Genomic DNA, 14,287 nt, shown 5'->3' on the forward strand with positions numbered 1-14,287 from the left:
ATAAAAAGACCAAACCCTTCAATTTGTTTTTGAGTTTGTTGTCTTAAATATGTTCAGACTTCCCAAACCTGTCTATGGCTCAAGGCCTCAAGTCCAAATGGGTCACAAGTATATAATTAAAACAACAACAACAACAAGACCTTGCCACATAATTTAACAGCTTGATACTGTAGCTTATAGCAAACCTTACTCTAATGGGAATAAGTACTGCATTTGTTAGGGGCTATTTTCAGCAGTGGATCAATGCACAGTTGGTGTTTTAGTGAATATTTAAGGCACCAGGATGGTATCTTAGGCACTGGCTCGTGTCTCTGACAGCGGGAGGAGCGCTAACACAGAGTAATGTGTTATTTTTTGTTGATGTTAAATGATTGAAATTTAACTTTAAAATGCTTTTGGATTTACATCTTAAAAAACACTGGCAAACAAGAAATCTTCTGGACAGCTGGCACCACAAGTACAGACCAGAGCTGTCCCATAAATCCCTGCAGTTTTTTTTAAAATCTGCAGGCAAAGCAACACAGGATAACGGCACGGCGGTGAGGACATTTTCTAATTTCTTCTCTCTTTCTCAAACAAGTTTAGTCTCAAAATCACCTAACATTATCTACAAAACTAACTGTAAGGCAAACATATCCTCGCATTGTTTGGGTGAACTTACTCTTAATGGTGAGTATTTAATAAATTTAGGCCTTTTTCATAGCTGACATTTTTACCTATTATTAGTGTTATCTACTATTTTCATTTACTGTAAACCCTTAATGACAGCCTTATAATTCAGTTTTTTAAACAGTGTGTCGTTTCTGCTTTCCATGAAGTAACAATAAAACAAGAGTCTTACACCAGTTCCCAGCGGTTTGCAGAGAACAGCAGGTGCACCGTGTGGTCCTCCAAATCACTCTTCTTCTCCAGGTAGGCGCTGATCAGTTTTCCAATTGTTGTAGTCCTATCTGCACCAGGAAACCACACCACGGCACATCATATTAACGCTGCATAGTAGTGAAATGTCCATCTTACACTACACTCCTGCTCAGGCACTAAAACCACAGCAATGGTAACGTTAAGCCCAACAAAGTGACAAATAATTACACCTTACCGGGGAATCTCATCATCTCTGCCGGCCGACCACTTTGTTGCAGCGCCTGAACTAGTCTGTTGCACTGTGTCGTTTTCCCGCCTTGTCCACCCCCTCCAGCACAATGAGAGCTCCTCTTTTACACGCCATGACACCCGGCTGTCTATCAGCTCTGTCCTGGCGTTTACAGAAAGGCAAAGACGGGCAAACTATTCTGCAAATCTTAACAAGACATTAAATTTCCCCCCACCATTTACCCGCCTTTCCCTGAAAAACTGACAACATAGAAGTATAATGACGCACTTCCGCCTTCTTCTTCGCGTTTTCTGGCGGATTGCAAAACCAATTTACATACCGTCACCTACCGAACCGGAGTACGTAGAGCACGACCCATGGTAGTTTACATTAGTCTATAATAATAATAATACACAACAAATGAAAAAAACCCACTACATCGTATTAAATAGTCAGTGTTAACTAAGAGATCTATTAATTCAGTTTATATTACAGTGTGCAAATAGTTGTGATTGTACTTCTCCCAATAAAAATAATGTCTTACTTAAACTATGTGGTCAAACCTTAATCCAGATAGAACCATCTCCTCTCTTCTACTTCTTCCTTTAACAATGTGTTTTATGCTTTGTACTCCAGTATGCTGAGCCTTTACTGTCCTCATCCCACTTATTCTGCCAAAGTTAAGATAATTTCTTTTTCACTGCTCCATCTTCCCCTTTTTTCCAAGTAGAATGTCCATTATATACCTCATATTAATCTATGTTGATTCATTATCCTTGGTGCCAGTATCCAACAAAATTTTACGTTTATTCCCAGCCTCTGAATTTTAAAATAACACTGAAAAAATTCAAACACCATATTAGATCTTCTCTGATCAACTTGGCCTGATTGGACGATGGACACATCATTATCCATACACTCAGTTGGCAGCTTGTTCAGTACCTAGATAAAACTCATGCAGTCTGACTCAACACTCCTGCAATAAAATCCTACCTTCATGAAGATTATCCTGTTCAGGTAGTGTTGAATTTTTGTTTGTTTGTTTGTTTTGGGATTTTTTTTTCGACACAGAAGTTTTTTATGTAGTCATCAACTATTCTTTTAAAAACTTGATTTTCATAAACAAACAGGAGCACATGCATAATTATATCTTATTATTGCTGAAGACGCTTAATATTAAATCCTTAAATTAAATTACCTTTATGATTTTTTCTTGTTTTATTTTTGTTTCCTTTTGTAAGATTTGAGAGTTTAGATATCACAAATGTAACAAATTAATATATCTACATAATAAATAAATCCACAATTCATAGGCATTAGATTGCTGAATTTGCGAAATTGAGAATTTGGTATTGATATTTTTTTGAGATCAAAGGTAGGTGAGTAGTATTTATGAAGTAATTTTTGTGCGCTAGGGAGTATTTGAAGGGCAAGATTCAGACCTTTTTCCAATGGCAATGTATAATTTCAACCATTAGCCAGTGTGACATGCTCAAGATACAGCTTGTCATTTTTTATTTTTTTTATTTTATTTATTTTTTTCTTAAATGGGCAGAAAAAACAGAACCATGTTTGGGGTTTTCAGTGAGATGAAAGAAGCTCACCATGAGAAAACCCAGAAATGTAAAGATTTAGTTAGCGGGACAGGATAGGGTCTCTCTGTTGTGCATGTAGAACGTATCTAATATACCATTTAGAGGTGAATACTGTCATGTCAGTCTGTAGGTCACAAGCTGGTGCTGGCAGAAGATACCACAACACTGTGAAGAAAAGCCCAATGTTCCCACTCAAGACAGTTACTGAGAATAATCATTTATTTCTTATACATAATCTCTTGCTTATAATAGTAGCACAGATTCAAGATTCCAACATCCAACAACACCATGTCACACTTTGCTCTTGTGGCAGTGTTTCAGAGCATCCTTCAGTGCTGCCAGCACCATGTCAACATTGGCCTTGCTGCTGTTACATCCCATCAATCCCACACGCAACACCTGAAAAGACCAGAAACATCTGGGATTAAAGCTACACGAGACTTCTTGATGGGCAAACACAACCAGTAAAGAAGTGAGAGTTTAGGTACATAATCTTTTACCATGCCAACTGATGGTCCAAGTCCTCCAGAAATTTCCAGATTATGTGTTTTCATGATGTAGGTTGTGATCTCTTTCCAGTCATACCCATGAGGAGCAACAATAGTGGTAACTGTAGGCAGTCTTGCTTTCTGTAACAACCATTTAAGTCAGACTTAACATTTCCCCCATTTCTCATTTTAATTTATAATTATTTTTTCTTGTTGTAACAGCTATTTGAATAAATGTGTAAATGGCTGTATTAAAACTTGAAACTCACTTTTTCTTTGACAAAAAGTTTGAGACCCATGTTTTCTAGGCCTGCATGGAAATATTCAGCCACTTGTTGATGTCTCTCCCAGGACTTCTCCACACCCTTTGATGAAGAAAACATATCATAAAAACAGACAAAACATTAAAGAATGGATGACCATTTACACATGACCCATATTTCCATTATGTATGTTAATTTTCAGTACACTGTTCAGGGTTTTTGTATGACAACACTATGAGTCAACAGCTGTGTTAATGGATCTGTGAGGCTGTACTAAATGGCAATGCTATGCTAACATGCTCACAATGACAATGCTAACATGCTGATGTTAAAAGGTATAATGTTTACTATGTTCACTATCTTAGTTTAGTATGTTAACATTTGCTAATTAGTGCTAAACACAAGTAGAAGTGAGGCTGATGGGAATGGCATTAGTTTTGCAGCATCTGGTCATAAACCACAGAACTGGAGAAACTGAAATTTTGACCTAACTATAGTGTAAGTCAGTCAGTGGATTATCCTCAGTCAGATCTATCCTCTGGGGAATATGAATTTCAGTACAAAATTTCATGGCAGTTCATTCATAGTTACTAAGGTATTTCAGTCTTGACCAAAGTGGTGGACAGACCAAACCAACATTTACATCCCTACAGCCATGGTACTAGCATGGTACAAAATAACATGTTGCTACAACAGTGCTCAGCTTGTAAAACTAATTTTGCCTGTACATAGGCTCCATGCCACAGCAAAAGCTAGATAATGGCACAGAGGTGGAATGGTATATTTTTTGTTGCTGTTCTACCTGTTCAATGGGGAGCCATTCCCACATCCCCAGGGTCTGATGTTCCCCAGATGTACAGTATGACATATGATGGGAACATGACAAAGGGTCCAATGTTCCCAACACTATATACTTAGCACATAATGGGAGCCTGAAAAAGATGTTCCCCAGCTCTGTCTTCTATTAATATGACATGGGCTATTGTGGGAACTTAAAAGGGCTTCTCTGTTCCCCAGCACCGCAGTATGACCCAGAGAAAACTTTGTTATTGCTTAGGGTTAGGGGAAAATGGTAAGTCAAGTCAGTTTTATTTGTATAGTGCCAAATCATAACAGAGTTTATATTTGTTAAAAAAAGAGATAATAGTCATGAAATATTTTAACCTGAAACAGTTTAAACTCAATAGCAGGATTAATGTGTGTAACAGATTGCCTAACTGGGGAACATAGGACATAGGAAACATGCATACACTCAATGGCTATCTCTACAGAGCTGTTTGAGCTCCAGACAAAATGCTAAATCAAAATATTTCAATCACGTCCCACCTCTTCCACAAGGACAGCCAGGCTCTCCCGCAGAGAGTAAAAAGCAGAGACTGGACCTGTGTGGTGATATCTATAGAGAGGAAATGAAGGCGACAATATACAGAAATAGTGCAAGTGCGGCTAAAGATGAAACCACTGTTTGAAATGTAATGATGTGATGTGATAATCAGTTCCTGTCTGCAGGAAACAAGACTGACTTACATTCTCGATGGTTTGCCATCACATCCCCAGTAGTTTGCAAGCCAACTCAAATCCAAGAAGAATGACACAGGCTTTGTCCTTCGGTTGAATATTTTCTGACTGTGGTCAAATTCAGACTTTAAAACATGTTGTAATTTACTTTTAATCTATTACTTGCAGGCATATCAAGTACATGCAGTTCTCACCATGCTCTCTCACTGAAGGAGATGGGTGCAGTACCCGGTGGGGCATTCAGGACCTTTTGAGAGCCTGTGTATAAGATGTCTATCCCTGCACATACATATGTTTGAAAAAAAATGATGTCATTAAAACAGATAATGTAGCACAGCACACACATATTTGCATCAGCTGCACCAGAGAGACTGGAAGTGTTGGGCAGGATTTAACACTGAACCTTGCTGGTCCATGTATAGAGGAGCTCCTCCCATGGAAGCCACAGAGTCTACCAGAAACAGGCAGTTATACCTGTAGGCACAAATAACACATCTGCTATCATCTGCTTATCTTTAATTACAGATGTAATGACGATGGAGGTGTGTGAATTGTGTCTTACTTATGACACAGCTGTCCGATGCCGTCTAAAGGATGCAGGACTCCTGTTGAAGATTCACCATGTGCAAGGAAGAACAGGACTGGCCTGTATTTTGATAAGGCCTACAGTGAGATAACAGTACAGGTGGTTCAGACAGCATCTTTGACAGAAATGAGTAATTGATGAATGAAGTGTGAGGACACAATACCTGTTCAATTTCTACATTAGTGAAGAAGCCCCCAGGAGGTGCCACAATGGTATTTATTCTGGCACCTGTTGGATTGACATACATGGTATTCTGTCAGTATTCTTTTCAGGATTTTTAATCAATTGTTTGATTCTGTTTTCAAAGTACAGTACCTATCCTCTCTGCCATCTCTGCTGCTCGCTCTCCCCATATGCCATTCACTGCAGTCAGCACATTCTCCCCAGGCTCCACTGTGTTGAAGATGGCACACTCCATAGCAGTGTGGCCAGTGCCACTCACAGCTAAAGTCATACTGTTCTGAGTCTGAAACATGTACTGGACTCCACTTTTGATGTCACTCATTATCTGTGATGTAAAATGAAAGGTTTGGGTGAGAAAAAAGTTGAAATAGAAATATATGATTTTTACTATATTACCCTGTTGCCATCAGGAGCTGCAGTCCTTTAAATCTGCACAATCAAGCTAGAAATCAAAGGATCAGAAAATCAATAAGTGACAATTCTGATTACTGATTAAGTAATTCTCAGGTTCCATCCTTTTAAATGTGAATAGTAGTAGGTTTCTTCCTTTGTTAAATCAAACTGAATATGTACAAGTTTTAATTTGTTGCTCATAAAAAAACATAGCCTACATACACTTAAGTATGTCTACCTGGGTTTAACTATGATGAGTATATTTCACTATTCTCTGAGAGTTTATAGCTCTAACCAGTTAATCTTATAACCCTAGTTTTAAGCATTTTCTCGCTCCCTCCCTCTCTCTCTCTCTCTCTCTGTAACACACACATACACACAAACAAACATATGCAGGAACACACACACAAGAGTATTTGTTGAATAAAGACTTCTAACCAAAAGAGATAGCTTGGCTGTAGCAGCATGTATTTTAAAGTGTCCACAGTGTATAAATTATTCAGGTTTCAGTCTTACATACAAAGTACAGAAGTACAATTTATTTCTTTTGAAATATACATCAAATTAAAAAAGTAAAATCGTTTATTATGTGGAATCAGACAGTGTTAAGTTATTGTGTATGAATATTATCAAATTATTATTACATCAGCTTAAAAGCAACATTTTAATTGCTGCTGATTGTGGTGGAGGTTATTTTTAACTACTATATAAATACAATATATGTTGGGTAATACAATCCATAAAACTGCAGCATATTTAATTGGTAAATCATCTGTCTGTAAAATCTTTATTTACAAAGTATCCAGTGACTAAATCTGTGAAATAAGATAAATATGAGTGTAGAATGCACAATATTTCCCTTTGAAACTTGAGAAGAAGCAAGGAAGCATGAAACAGAATTACCCAAGTAAAGTACAATACTTTAATAGTGAGGGAGAGTGTAATCCCATATTTGAGGCAAAGTAATTGTTATTCTGTGCACCATGGAGCCAGTTTTGTGACAGACAGATGCAAATTGTATGTTTTATCCACATAATTTGTGTTAAACTCACAGTTACCTCAAATATCTCTGGGTGCATGTGTCCAATGACAGGATTGGCCCCTGCCTCCAAGATGCGAGGAGGAACGTTGGAAGGTCCTGGTCCAAACATGTGACGATGTGGAACCGACAGCGGTTTCTGCAGACATTTTGGTGGAGGTACAGAGACAGACGACATGTTTCCAACGGTGCAACAGGCACAGCAAAATCACAAAGAGCCAGTGGAAACAAATCAAGTAAAGCCCCAGCTGAGCACACCCCCTCTGTCTGACCAGTGAGGCCTTCAGGTCAGGAGTGTGTCACAACATTCCCTGCTTTTATCTCCTCTTCTTCTGTCAACACTCACTGCTTTCTGAGCTCAGGTAGTTTGATGCTTTCCCAGGTTTTACTGATAAGGAAGTCCTCCAGCATGTCCTCAAATGTTAATTATTGACTGCAGACTCTCCAGGATTAACTATTACACTGTTATGCTTTTGCCCCAGTTAACAGACAGTGTTCCAGGCTGTGTAAATGCACTCTGCACCCTGCAATGACAAGTTTGAGTTTATATTATTGTAGTAGATTTCATTATAATATTTGGACAGTGTATAAAATTCAAACACTGTTGGAAAATCTGGAAAAGCATAGTAAAAGTGAAATGAAATCCTTTCAGGATATGAGCAATACTGTGAGTTTGCACCAGTAATACGGGGTTTCACCATTAGGTTTCACACTAAATAGTGCTGTATTGTCAGAATTCTCACGTTTAGTGTAAGAGGTAAGACAATCAAGGCAGAAGAAACGAGGCGAATGGATGGAAGGGTTTTATTATTTTTCAAGGTTCAGTTGTTCTAATGTGTTGCACCCAGTTTGATCCATATGCCCTAAACATTCACTGTCAGGGATGAAAAGCTGAGTTGATGAGAGGTTTTATGTGTAAATCATACAGTTCCTTGTGTGCCATAAAGACAGTCTAAAAATCTGATTTGTTAATATTGTGTTTCTTTGTATTTACTGAAGTCTCTGTATCCTCATTCAGGCTCCGACACTATTATGAGTTTACTAAAATGTCATAACCATCTGTTAAACCAGCAGGTGTTCCCAGTTCTATTGCAAATGAAATGAGATAGCAAAACATAGTGAAAAGCATTCATCAGATGTGAGAGAAATGATCGTAATGCTTCATAGCTGGGCTTGATTTTTCCTCTGAGGGATGAGGAGATGTTTCCCCAGAGGCTCAGGGCAAAAGGAACCTTCTTTATACACCAGCCGTCCTCTGAGGATGGTGGCATACACCACTCCCTGCAGCGTGATGCCGAGGTAAGGAGTTATCTGCACAAACATGACCACATCGTCAAAAATCTGTGCTGGATCCATCAAACCTTTTATTCATTATATGTGTCCTGATCATTTTTTTTTCACCTTGTTTTTGTGATGTATGCTCCCCTCTTGAATCTGTAAAGTACAACAGAGACTGACACAAAGCTGTTTCAGGGTTTGGTGAGTATTAATGGTATGGACTCCTTATACTGACCTCAAATTCTCTCTCTGGGTCCCATATAACCAGGTCGGCATCATAGCCGGGGCCAAGGCTGCCCTTCTGGTTGTCAAGACCACAGAGCTGGGCGGTTTTCCGGCTGAGAAGCCTCACCACATCAGACAGCTGAAAGCCCCTCTTCTTGGCTGAACTCCAGAACAGAGGCAAACCTGGGAAACACGGTGAGAGTAATAAACTATTCTGTAGCGACCTGAGTTGACACCAATCAAATATGAAATGCTTTATGGAGTTTTCTCACAATTTTTACATCCATTCATTCTTTCATCTGCTGTAAGTACAATCACGTCAGCAGTGTCATTATTCTATGAGGTGAAGTACTAAAACATTGCGTTAAAGTCTTCCTTGTGTCAGACTGTGACTGTGTGTCAGATCAGTAAATGATTGTTCTGTCCTCTAAACTGGCACACAGCTCTTGTTTACCTCCCAATGAACTTTGTCCGGTGTGTGTAATTGTCAAATGGATTATTGGGGTAGGAGGGAAGCAGGTAACAACAAATCCACCCTAAAAACTTGCATATATTATTCCTGTGGTATTACATAGACCTGTCATATTCTGTGAATTTCAACCAGTGTTTCCTTCAGCTGAGCAGCAGAGAGGATTTGTCATAAGAGACAAATCCTGGATCTGCTCCACAGACAGAGAATAATGTGAAAACTGTCAGGCTTTGTGACAGCAGCCGTAGAGACTTTACAGTGATTCTGGTGCATTTTCAGATTCACAGCTTAAAACCATTCACTCAGGTAGTAACACTCATCATATAAATCCTCAAAGAGTAGTGTTACCTGACATCATCACTCCACCAATGTGTCCCATATCATTCTCCAGTAGAGTGAATCATATAATGAATTGAATCAGGCACTTACCCCCAGTTCAATGAACATGGGCACTGATGAGCCAGTGACCTTTGACGCAATTTTGAGACAGTGCACCATGATATCACACCAAACCTTGTACGCCCAGTGTTACATTAGCTAAACATCATGAAAAATATGAAATTAAGTTTATATACTGCTCAGCACTTGCAGCTGACAGAGGTGTCAAAGCATGAAACTTTGCTGCAAATAATGAATGTGTAAGGGCTCTGTTTGATTTAGGTAAGCTAATGAGCAAGCACTGACAATAGTCAATAGATATACTATTACTGACAATTCTATATTGTTGCTGAATAAGTATGATTTAGGTGTGCCAGCTAGCATGCATCATTGATTCTAATGGCTGCAAACTAAAAAACTGTCTACTGTCACTACAAGCAAACCTTTGGTCTTTATAGTATGACATATTTGCAGCATGGTAGAAACATTTTCCGTCAGTAGCCGTAGTTTTTACAGTGCACTCTGGGACCTTAAGGGAGCTGAACATCTACTGCAGTGAATGAATTTGGTAGCTGGACATCCTGGAAAATGGCTGACATCAGTTTACTGAACCAGGCAACAGGTGGAGGTTATAGTTGGGATATAATATTACAGTCCTGAGTCACTGCAATATAAAGGAGTAATGTTACGTTCACAGTTACTGCTAGAAATACATTTTTATTGTTGCACCACTGGGAAAAAGTATGTCTGTTACTAGTCTGTAGTTACCAAATTGTAGTGAAGAAATTCCTCCCCAGGCCTGACTGAAGTCTCCGGTATCCAGTTTCTTCAGATCAGGGGTGCAGGGAGAGTGATCAGACACCACCATGTCAATCTGCCCAGCTTTCAGTGCTGACCATAACTGCTCCTGATGGAGCATAATCAATTATCTACTAGTAATCAGAGATTAATAAGTGAAAATGCTTAAATTTAAAATAGTCAAATTTTCATCTACTCTGCATCCTGTTACCTGGTTATTAGATCCTCTGATGGGGGGACAGCATTTGAACTGTGTGGCCCCTGCAGGTATGTTCTCTGCACACAGGCTGAGGTAGTGGTGGGTCGTCTCCACCGTCAAGGGGGCTCCAGCCTGCCGCGCCTTTTGGATCAGTTTCAGTGGCTTTGCAGAAGACAAGTGAACTATATGGCACCGCACCCTGGAGCAGAGAAAGGTAACTAACTGCAGCATCAGTGCTACAGACACAAACAAATCCTATCCAGAAATTATTCATCATAACATGGTTGTTTGATACCATGATCATGTTCTTACTGGTACTGCAGGCAGAGCTCTGTGACTGTACGAATAGCCTCTACTTCCATGACATCTGGTCTGGACTCCAGAAAGGTGGAGTACTGAGAAGGGTCTGACATGGAAAAAGGTTTGGAACATATCAGTATTTATTATTAAAAACAAATTATTTAATTTACTCTCTGACTTACACCAGTGTAATATCAGTACTGTAGTATTATAGGAGGTACAGTTTGTAGTTGATTTTCTTAGAAGGGTCAATTCACATAAAACAAAAACACATTTGTAGTTGCCCCTACATAGCCCTGCAGATAGTTTACTATCACTGTTACTGCCAAAAATATCCTGTGAACTGAACCAAAAGAAATAGTGGAAACTGAAGCCACTATAGGTGGAAGTTAAAATATGTTGTTGTGTCACTTCACTCAAATCACAACACATGTACCTATACATGACTACAATAATACAGTATGCCACAGACAGACAGATAAAATTATTCTCACCACCACTTTCCTCTGTTGTCTGCTGAACATCTAACTCTGCGTGAAACTGGAGGAGACAAAGCAAAAATATTTCAGTTACATGACTGCACTTTATTTAAACATTGATAATCAAAGTATGGTTCATGTTATGGATGCTGCAGTCAGTGAATTACCAGCAGGACACTTCCTGTGCCTTGCAGCTGCTTCATGGCTGCATGTAGATCACAGTTAGTCACATGGGGAAACTCCTCCACCCCACTATGGATGAGGAAACATTTGAAGCCAGCCACTCCCGGCATGGATCATGGGCTGAAGTTCTAACTATAAAGAGACATCTACTGTCAATCTTTGCTTTGGTCCTAATTCAGCACAATCTGGCTGAGAATATGTCCAGTTTTGTCCAAGCTGTTTCACTGTAGGCCCACCTGATTGCCAGGAATCACTCCTCCCCAGAAAGCTGTGTCCACAAAGCACTTCCCCGTTGCCTCCCGCAGCTTCTCATGAAAATTGCCAAGTGTGGTGGTTGGAGGGATGCTATTTCTGAGGGAATTTTAGAAAACAAAAAAGAAAAAAAATCACTGCTGGCAACTTAAAGTCTGAATGATCTAAATGTATTTCTAATAACACAAAATACAGGAGCACATATAGTCCTAAATATCTAACTTTTATGTAGCTTAGTTTACCAGAGACCAGCTAAAAGCTTAAGGCAGTGAAAAGAGTGACAATTGACAAAAGCAGCAAATACACTTCATCATAATGAAACCAGAAGTTTAATTAAGTGCTTTAAATAATAATACAAAAACTCCTGAGCAAAAAAATGGATTATGGTTACTTTTGAGAAAAGGTCATGTTTGTACATAAAGAAAATAATATTTCAAGGAATAAAAGTGTGAAAATCATAATGTTACATACATTACACTTATACAGATACGGGTAGTTTGCAGGAAAAACATGAATGTAACTCATGAACCACTTTGATACATAATAACTATTTGATCTTTGACAGGTAAAACATGTATTTCACAATCTGCTTTCACCTTGACCAGTGACCTTCCACAGTGGGTATTGACTGCTTTTAGGAGGGGGAATTCTCCAACTTACAGCGGCATGTCAACAATAGTTGTCACCCCTCCAGCTGCGGCAGCCTTGGTGGCGGTCCAGAAACCCTCCCAGGAGGTGCGTCCTGGTTCATTGACATGAACATGGCTATCTACAATGCCTGGCATCACCACACTGTCACCCACATCCAACACCTGCAATCACAGGTCAGAATAACATGATCAGACATTTGTGTGCAAATATACTATTAAGAGTGCTAAGTCAATACATTTGCCCATATAACTTTACAGGCTGTTCCATCGTCTCTCACTATATACCCATTTTAATTCCACAAGGAGGAGTATGTTGAACTGAGATCAGTGCGAGACAGCTTACCTCACAGCCAACACCAACAGAAAAGTTGCTCTCTGAGAGTATTTGGTGGATTTTCCCATCCTTTATGATGACAACAGCAGGACGGACATCATTGCCAATTAGAACCCTCTTACTCCTCACAGCACTAACCACTGACCCGAGCTCCATGTCTGCTTTTATTGAATGTTAATGAATACAGTACACTCTCCTAACTCTGCTTCTACACTGTAGATACACTTTTGACAGTTCAGTGGCCTAGTGCTGAGGCACCACCCCCTACTAAACAGTTCAAAGTATCTGCATTTGTTGACTGTTCATGGCTGATGCACATCAGTTTAGGTGATACTTTACATTTAAGGGCTAAAACTACACTGTACAGGCCAGGCAAAGTCTGTGCACTGAGGGAGAGGGGTCAGGCTCAAGGCAGAGATTGTTATATGGCCGAAGGAAACTGATTTCCGTCTTGCTATGGCCAGGAAGCTGGGTGGGTGCTATGGGGGGTACTGGAAGGTGCTATCCATGGCAAAGGCTGAGCTGGATGAGTGGCTGGACAGAAACATGATGGTCTGGCAGATCTGCAGCACAGGAGAGACAGGCAAGGGAAAATCAACAGGTTCAGCAAAGACAAAACTAACTAGAATCTGAGGCAAGGCAAAGAATCAGCTGTGGCCTTTTACCACACCAGGGTTCAAAAACACACTAGCTAAGTGGAAGGTAGGAGGTGGCTTTCAACTGTGATGATCTGCAGCTGAGTAGCAGGGTTGGTGGGAATGAAGAAGTGGGTCAGTCTCAGCCAGCTAATGACACACAGACAGACTTTGGACAAACGCTTAACACCAGAGTGAGGGGAGAACATGGGAGAGAACAGATGGAAAACAGACGTTGAATCCACCAACCCTAACAAAAAGAATAAAATCACAAGAGCAAGTATTGAGACAACTGAAATGCACAAGAATGGTGATGACAGGGGTGGTACAGCTGCAGTGCCAGGGAAAGTTTTCAGAGATGCTATAATTGCATGCTTGGGGTGTAATCCTGCCCCTGAAACTCTGCTTGTGACGCTGGAATATACAGTGTGTATTAGTCTGTTAGAGACTTATTAACCCTTCAAGCCCATTATAAAGGGTCTGTATGAACACAAGAAATGTTCAGTTTAATGTACACGTGACCACTGTTTTGAGACACACTTGAATGTGAACTTGCCCTTTAAAATGTTGACGTGAAGAAGTATGTTCGATGAGAATGAAACAGATCCACAGCTATAAACATGGGATTTACATTATAAAATGCATTCATACATACATTTATTTTTCACATTTTTGGATCCTCTTTTAATTATGGATTATAGAAACCACAAATTAATATTTTTGACAAGAGATTTTAAAAACAAACACATATCTCAAATGTGAAAAAATGCAAACCCACAGAGATATAGACGAAGATAACCTTTTAAAAATAACATGAAATTAAAGCTGCGAGCAGCGTTGAACGGGCCCTCGCACCCGGCGTCCGTCGGGGGAGCGGCGACCGCGGGACCCCGGCAACCGCGGGGTCAACGCAGGTCGCAGGGCACACGCTGGCGTAACAGTTCACACTTCC

At 39.8% G+C, this 14,287-nt stretch overlaps 3 protein-coding genes across 3 annotated transcripts; all 3 read right to left on the reverse strand.

Annotated features, from left to right (window-relative positions):
* Nucleotides 1–490: 490 nt before the first annotated feature.
* Nucleotides 491–1,390, reverse strand: LOC108894642 (thymidylate kinase-like). Its single transcript, XM_018693302.2, is given in 3 exon segments — nucleotides 491–950; nucleotides 1,097–1,168; nucleotides 1,171–1,390. Coding segments are annotated over 3 exon segments (240 nt in total). The 5' UTR covers nucleotides 1,226–1,390; the 3' UTR covers nucleotides 491–837.
* Nucleotides 1,391–2,886: 1,496 nt separating this feature from the next.
* On the reverse strand, nucleotides 2,887–7,522 carry LOC108894644 (alanine--glyoxylate aminotransferase). Its single transcript, XM_018693304.2, has 11 exons — nucleotides 7,175–7,522; nucleotides 5,856–6,048; nucleotides 5,704–5,768; nucleotides 5,517–5,617; nucleotides 5,358–5,428; nucleotides 5,149–5,233; nucleotides 4,964–5,062; nucleotides 4,763–4,832; nucleotides 3,443–3,538; nucleotides 3,186–3,314; nucleotides 2,887–3,084 (listed from the first exon to the last, which is right to left on the reverse strand). Exons 1-11 carry the CDS (start codon nucleotides 7,331–7,333, stop codon nucleotides 2,977–2,979), a joined length of 1,176 nt encoding a protein of 391 aa, XP_018548820.1. The 5' UTR covers nucleotides 7,334–7,522; the 3' UTR covers nucleotides 2,887–2,976.
* Nucleotides 7,523–8,227: 705 nt separating this feature from the next.
* On the reverse strand, nucleotides 8,228–13,638 carry LOC108894643 (allantoinase, mitochondrial-like). The gene is given in 12 exon segments (XM_018693303.2): nucleotides 8,228–8,466; nucleotides 8,557–8,589; nucleotides 8,669–8,841; nucleotides 10,274–10,412; nucleotides 10,515–10,701; nucleotides 10,815–10,908; nucleotides 11,297–11,342; nucleotides 11,449–11,568; nucleotides 11,570–11,596; nucleotides 11,701–11,815; nucleotides 12,377–12,528; nucleotides 12,710–13,638. Coding segments are annotated over 12 exon segments (1,383 nt in total). The 5' UTR covers nucleotides 12,857–13,638; the 3' UTR covers nucleotides 8,228–8,316.
* Between the last annotated feature and the right edge of the window lie 649 nt (nucleotides 13,639–14,287).

The sequence above is a fragment of the Lates calcarifer genome, unplaced genomic scaffold, assembly GCF_001640805.2.
Source record: "Lates calcarifer isolate ASB-BC8 unplaced genomic scaffold, TLL_Latcal_v3 _unitig_3768_quiver_2616, whole genome shotgun sequence".
NCBI classification, from domain to species: domain Eukaryota; kingdom Metazoa; phylum Chordata; class Actinopteri; family Centropomidae; genus Lates; species Lates calcarifer.

What these genes read in the sequence shown, in the direction of transcription:
- LOC108894644 (XM_018693304.2), bottom strand. Translation starts at nt 7,333, where the DNA reads ATGTCGTCTGTCTCTGTACCTCCACCAAAATGTCTGCAGAAACCGCTG. An exon ending in TCTATACATGGACCAGCAAG is followed by an intron (nt 5,234 to 5,357) that starts GTTCAGTGTTAA and finishes ATGTATGTGCAG; the next exon opens with GGATAGACATCTTATACACA. An exon ending in TCCTTCAGTGAGAGAGCATG is followed by an intron (nt 5,063 to 5,148) that starts GTGAGAACTGCA and finishes ATTTGACCACAG; the next exon opens with TCAGAAAATATTCAACCGAA.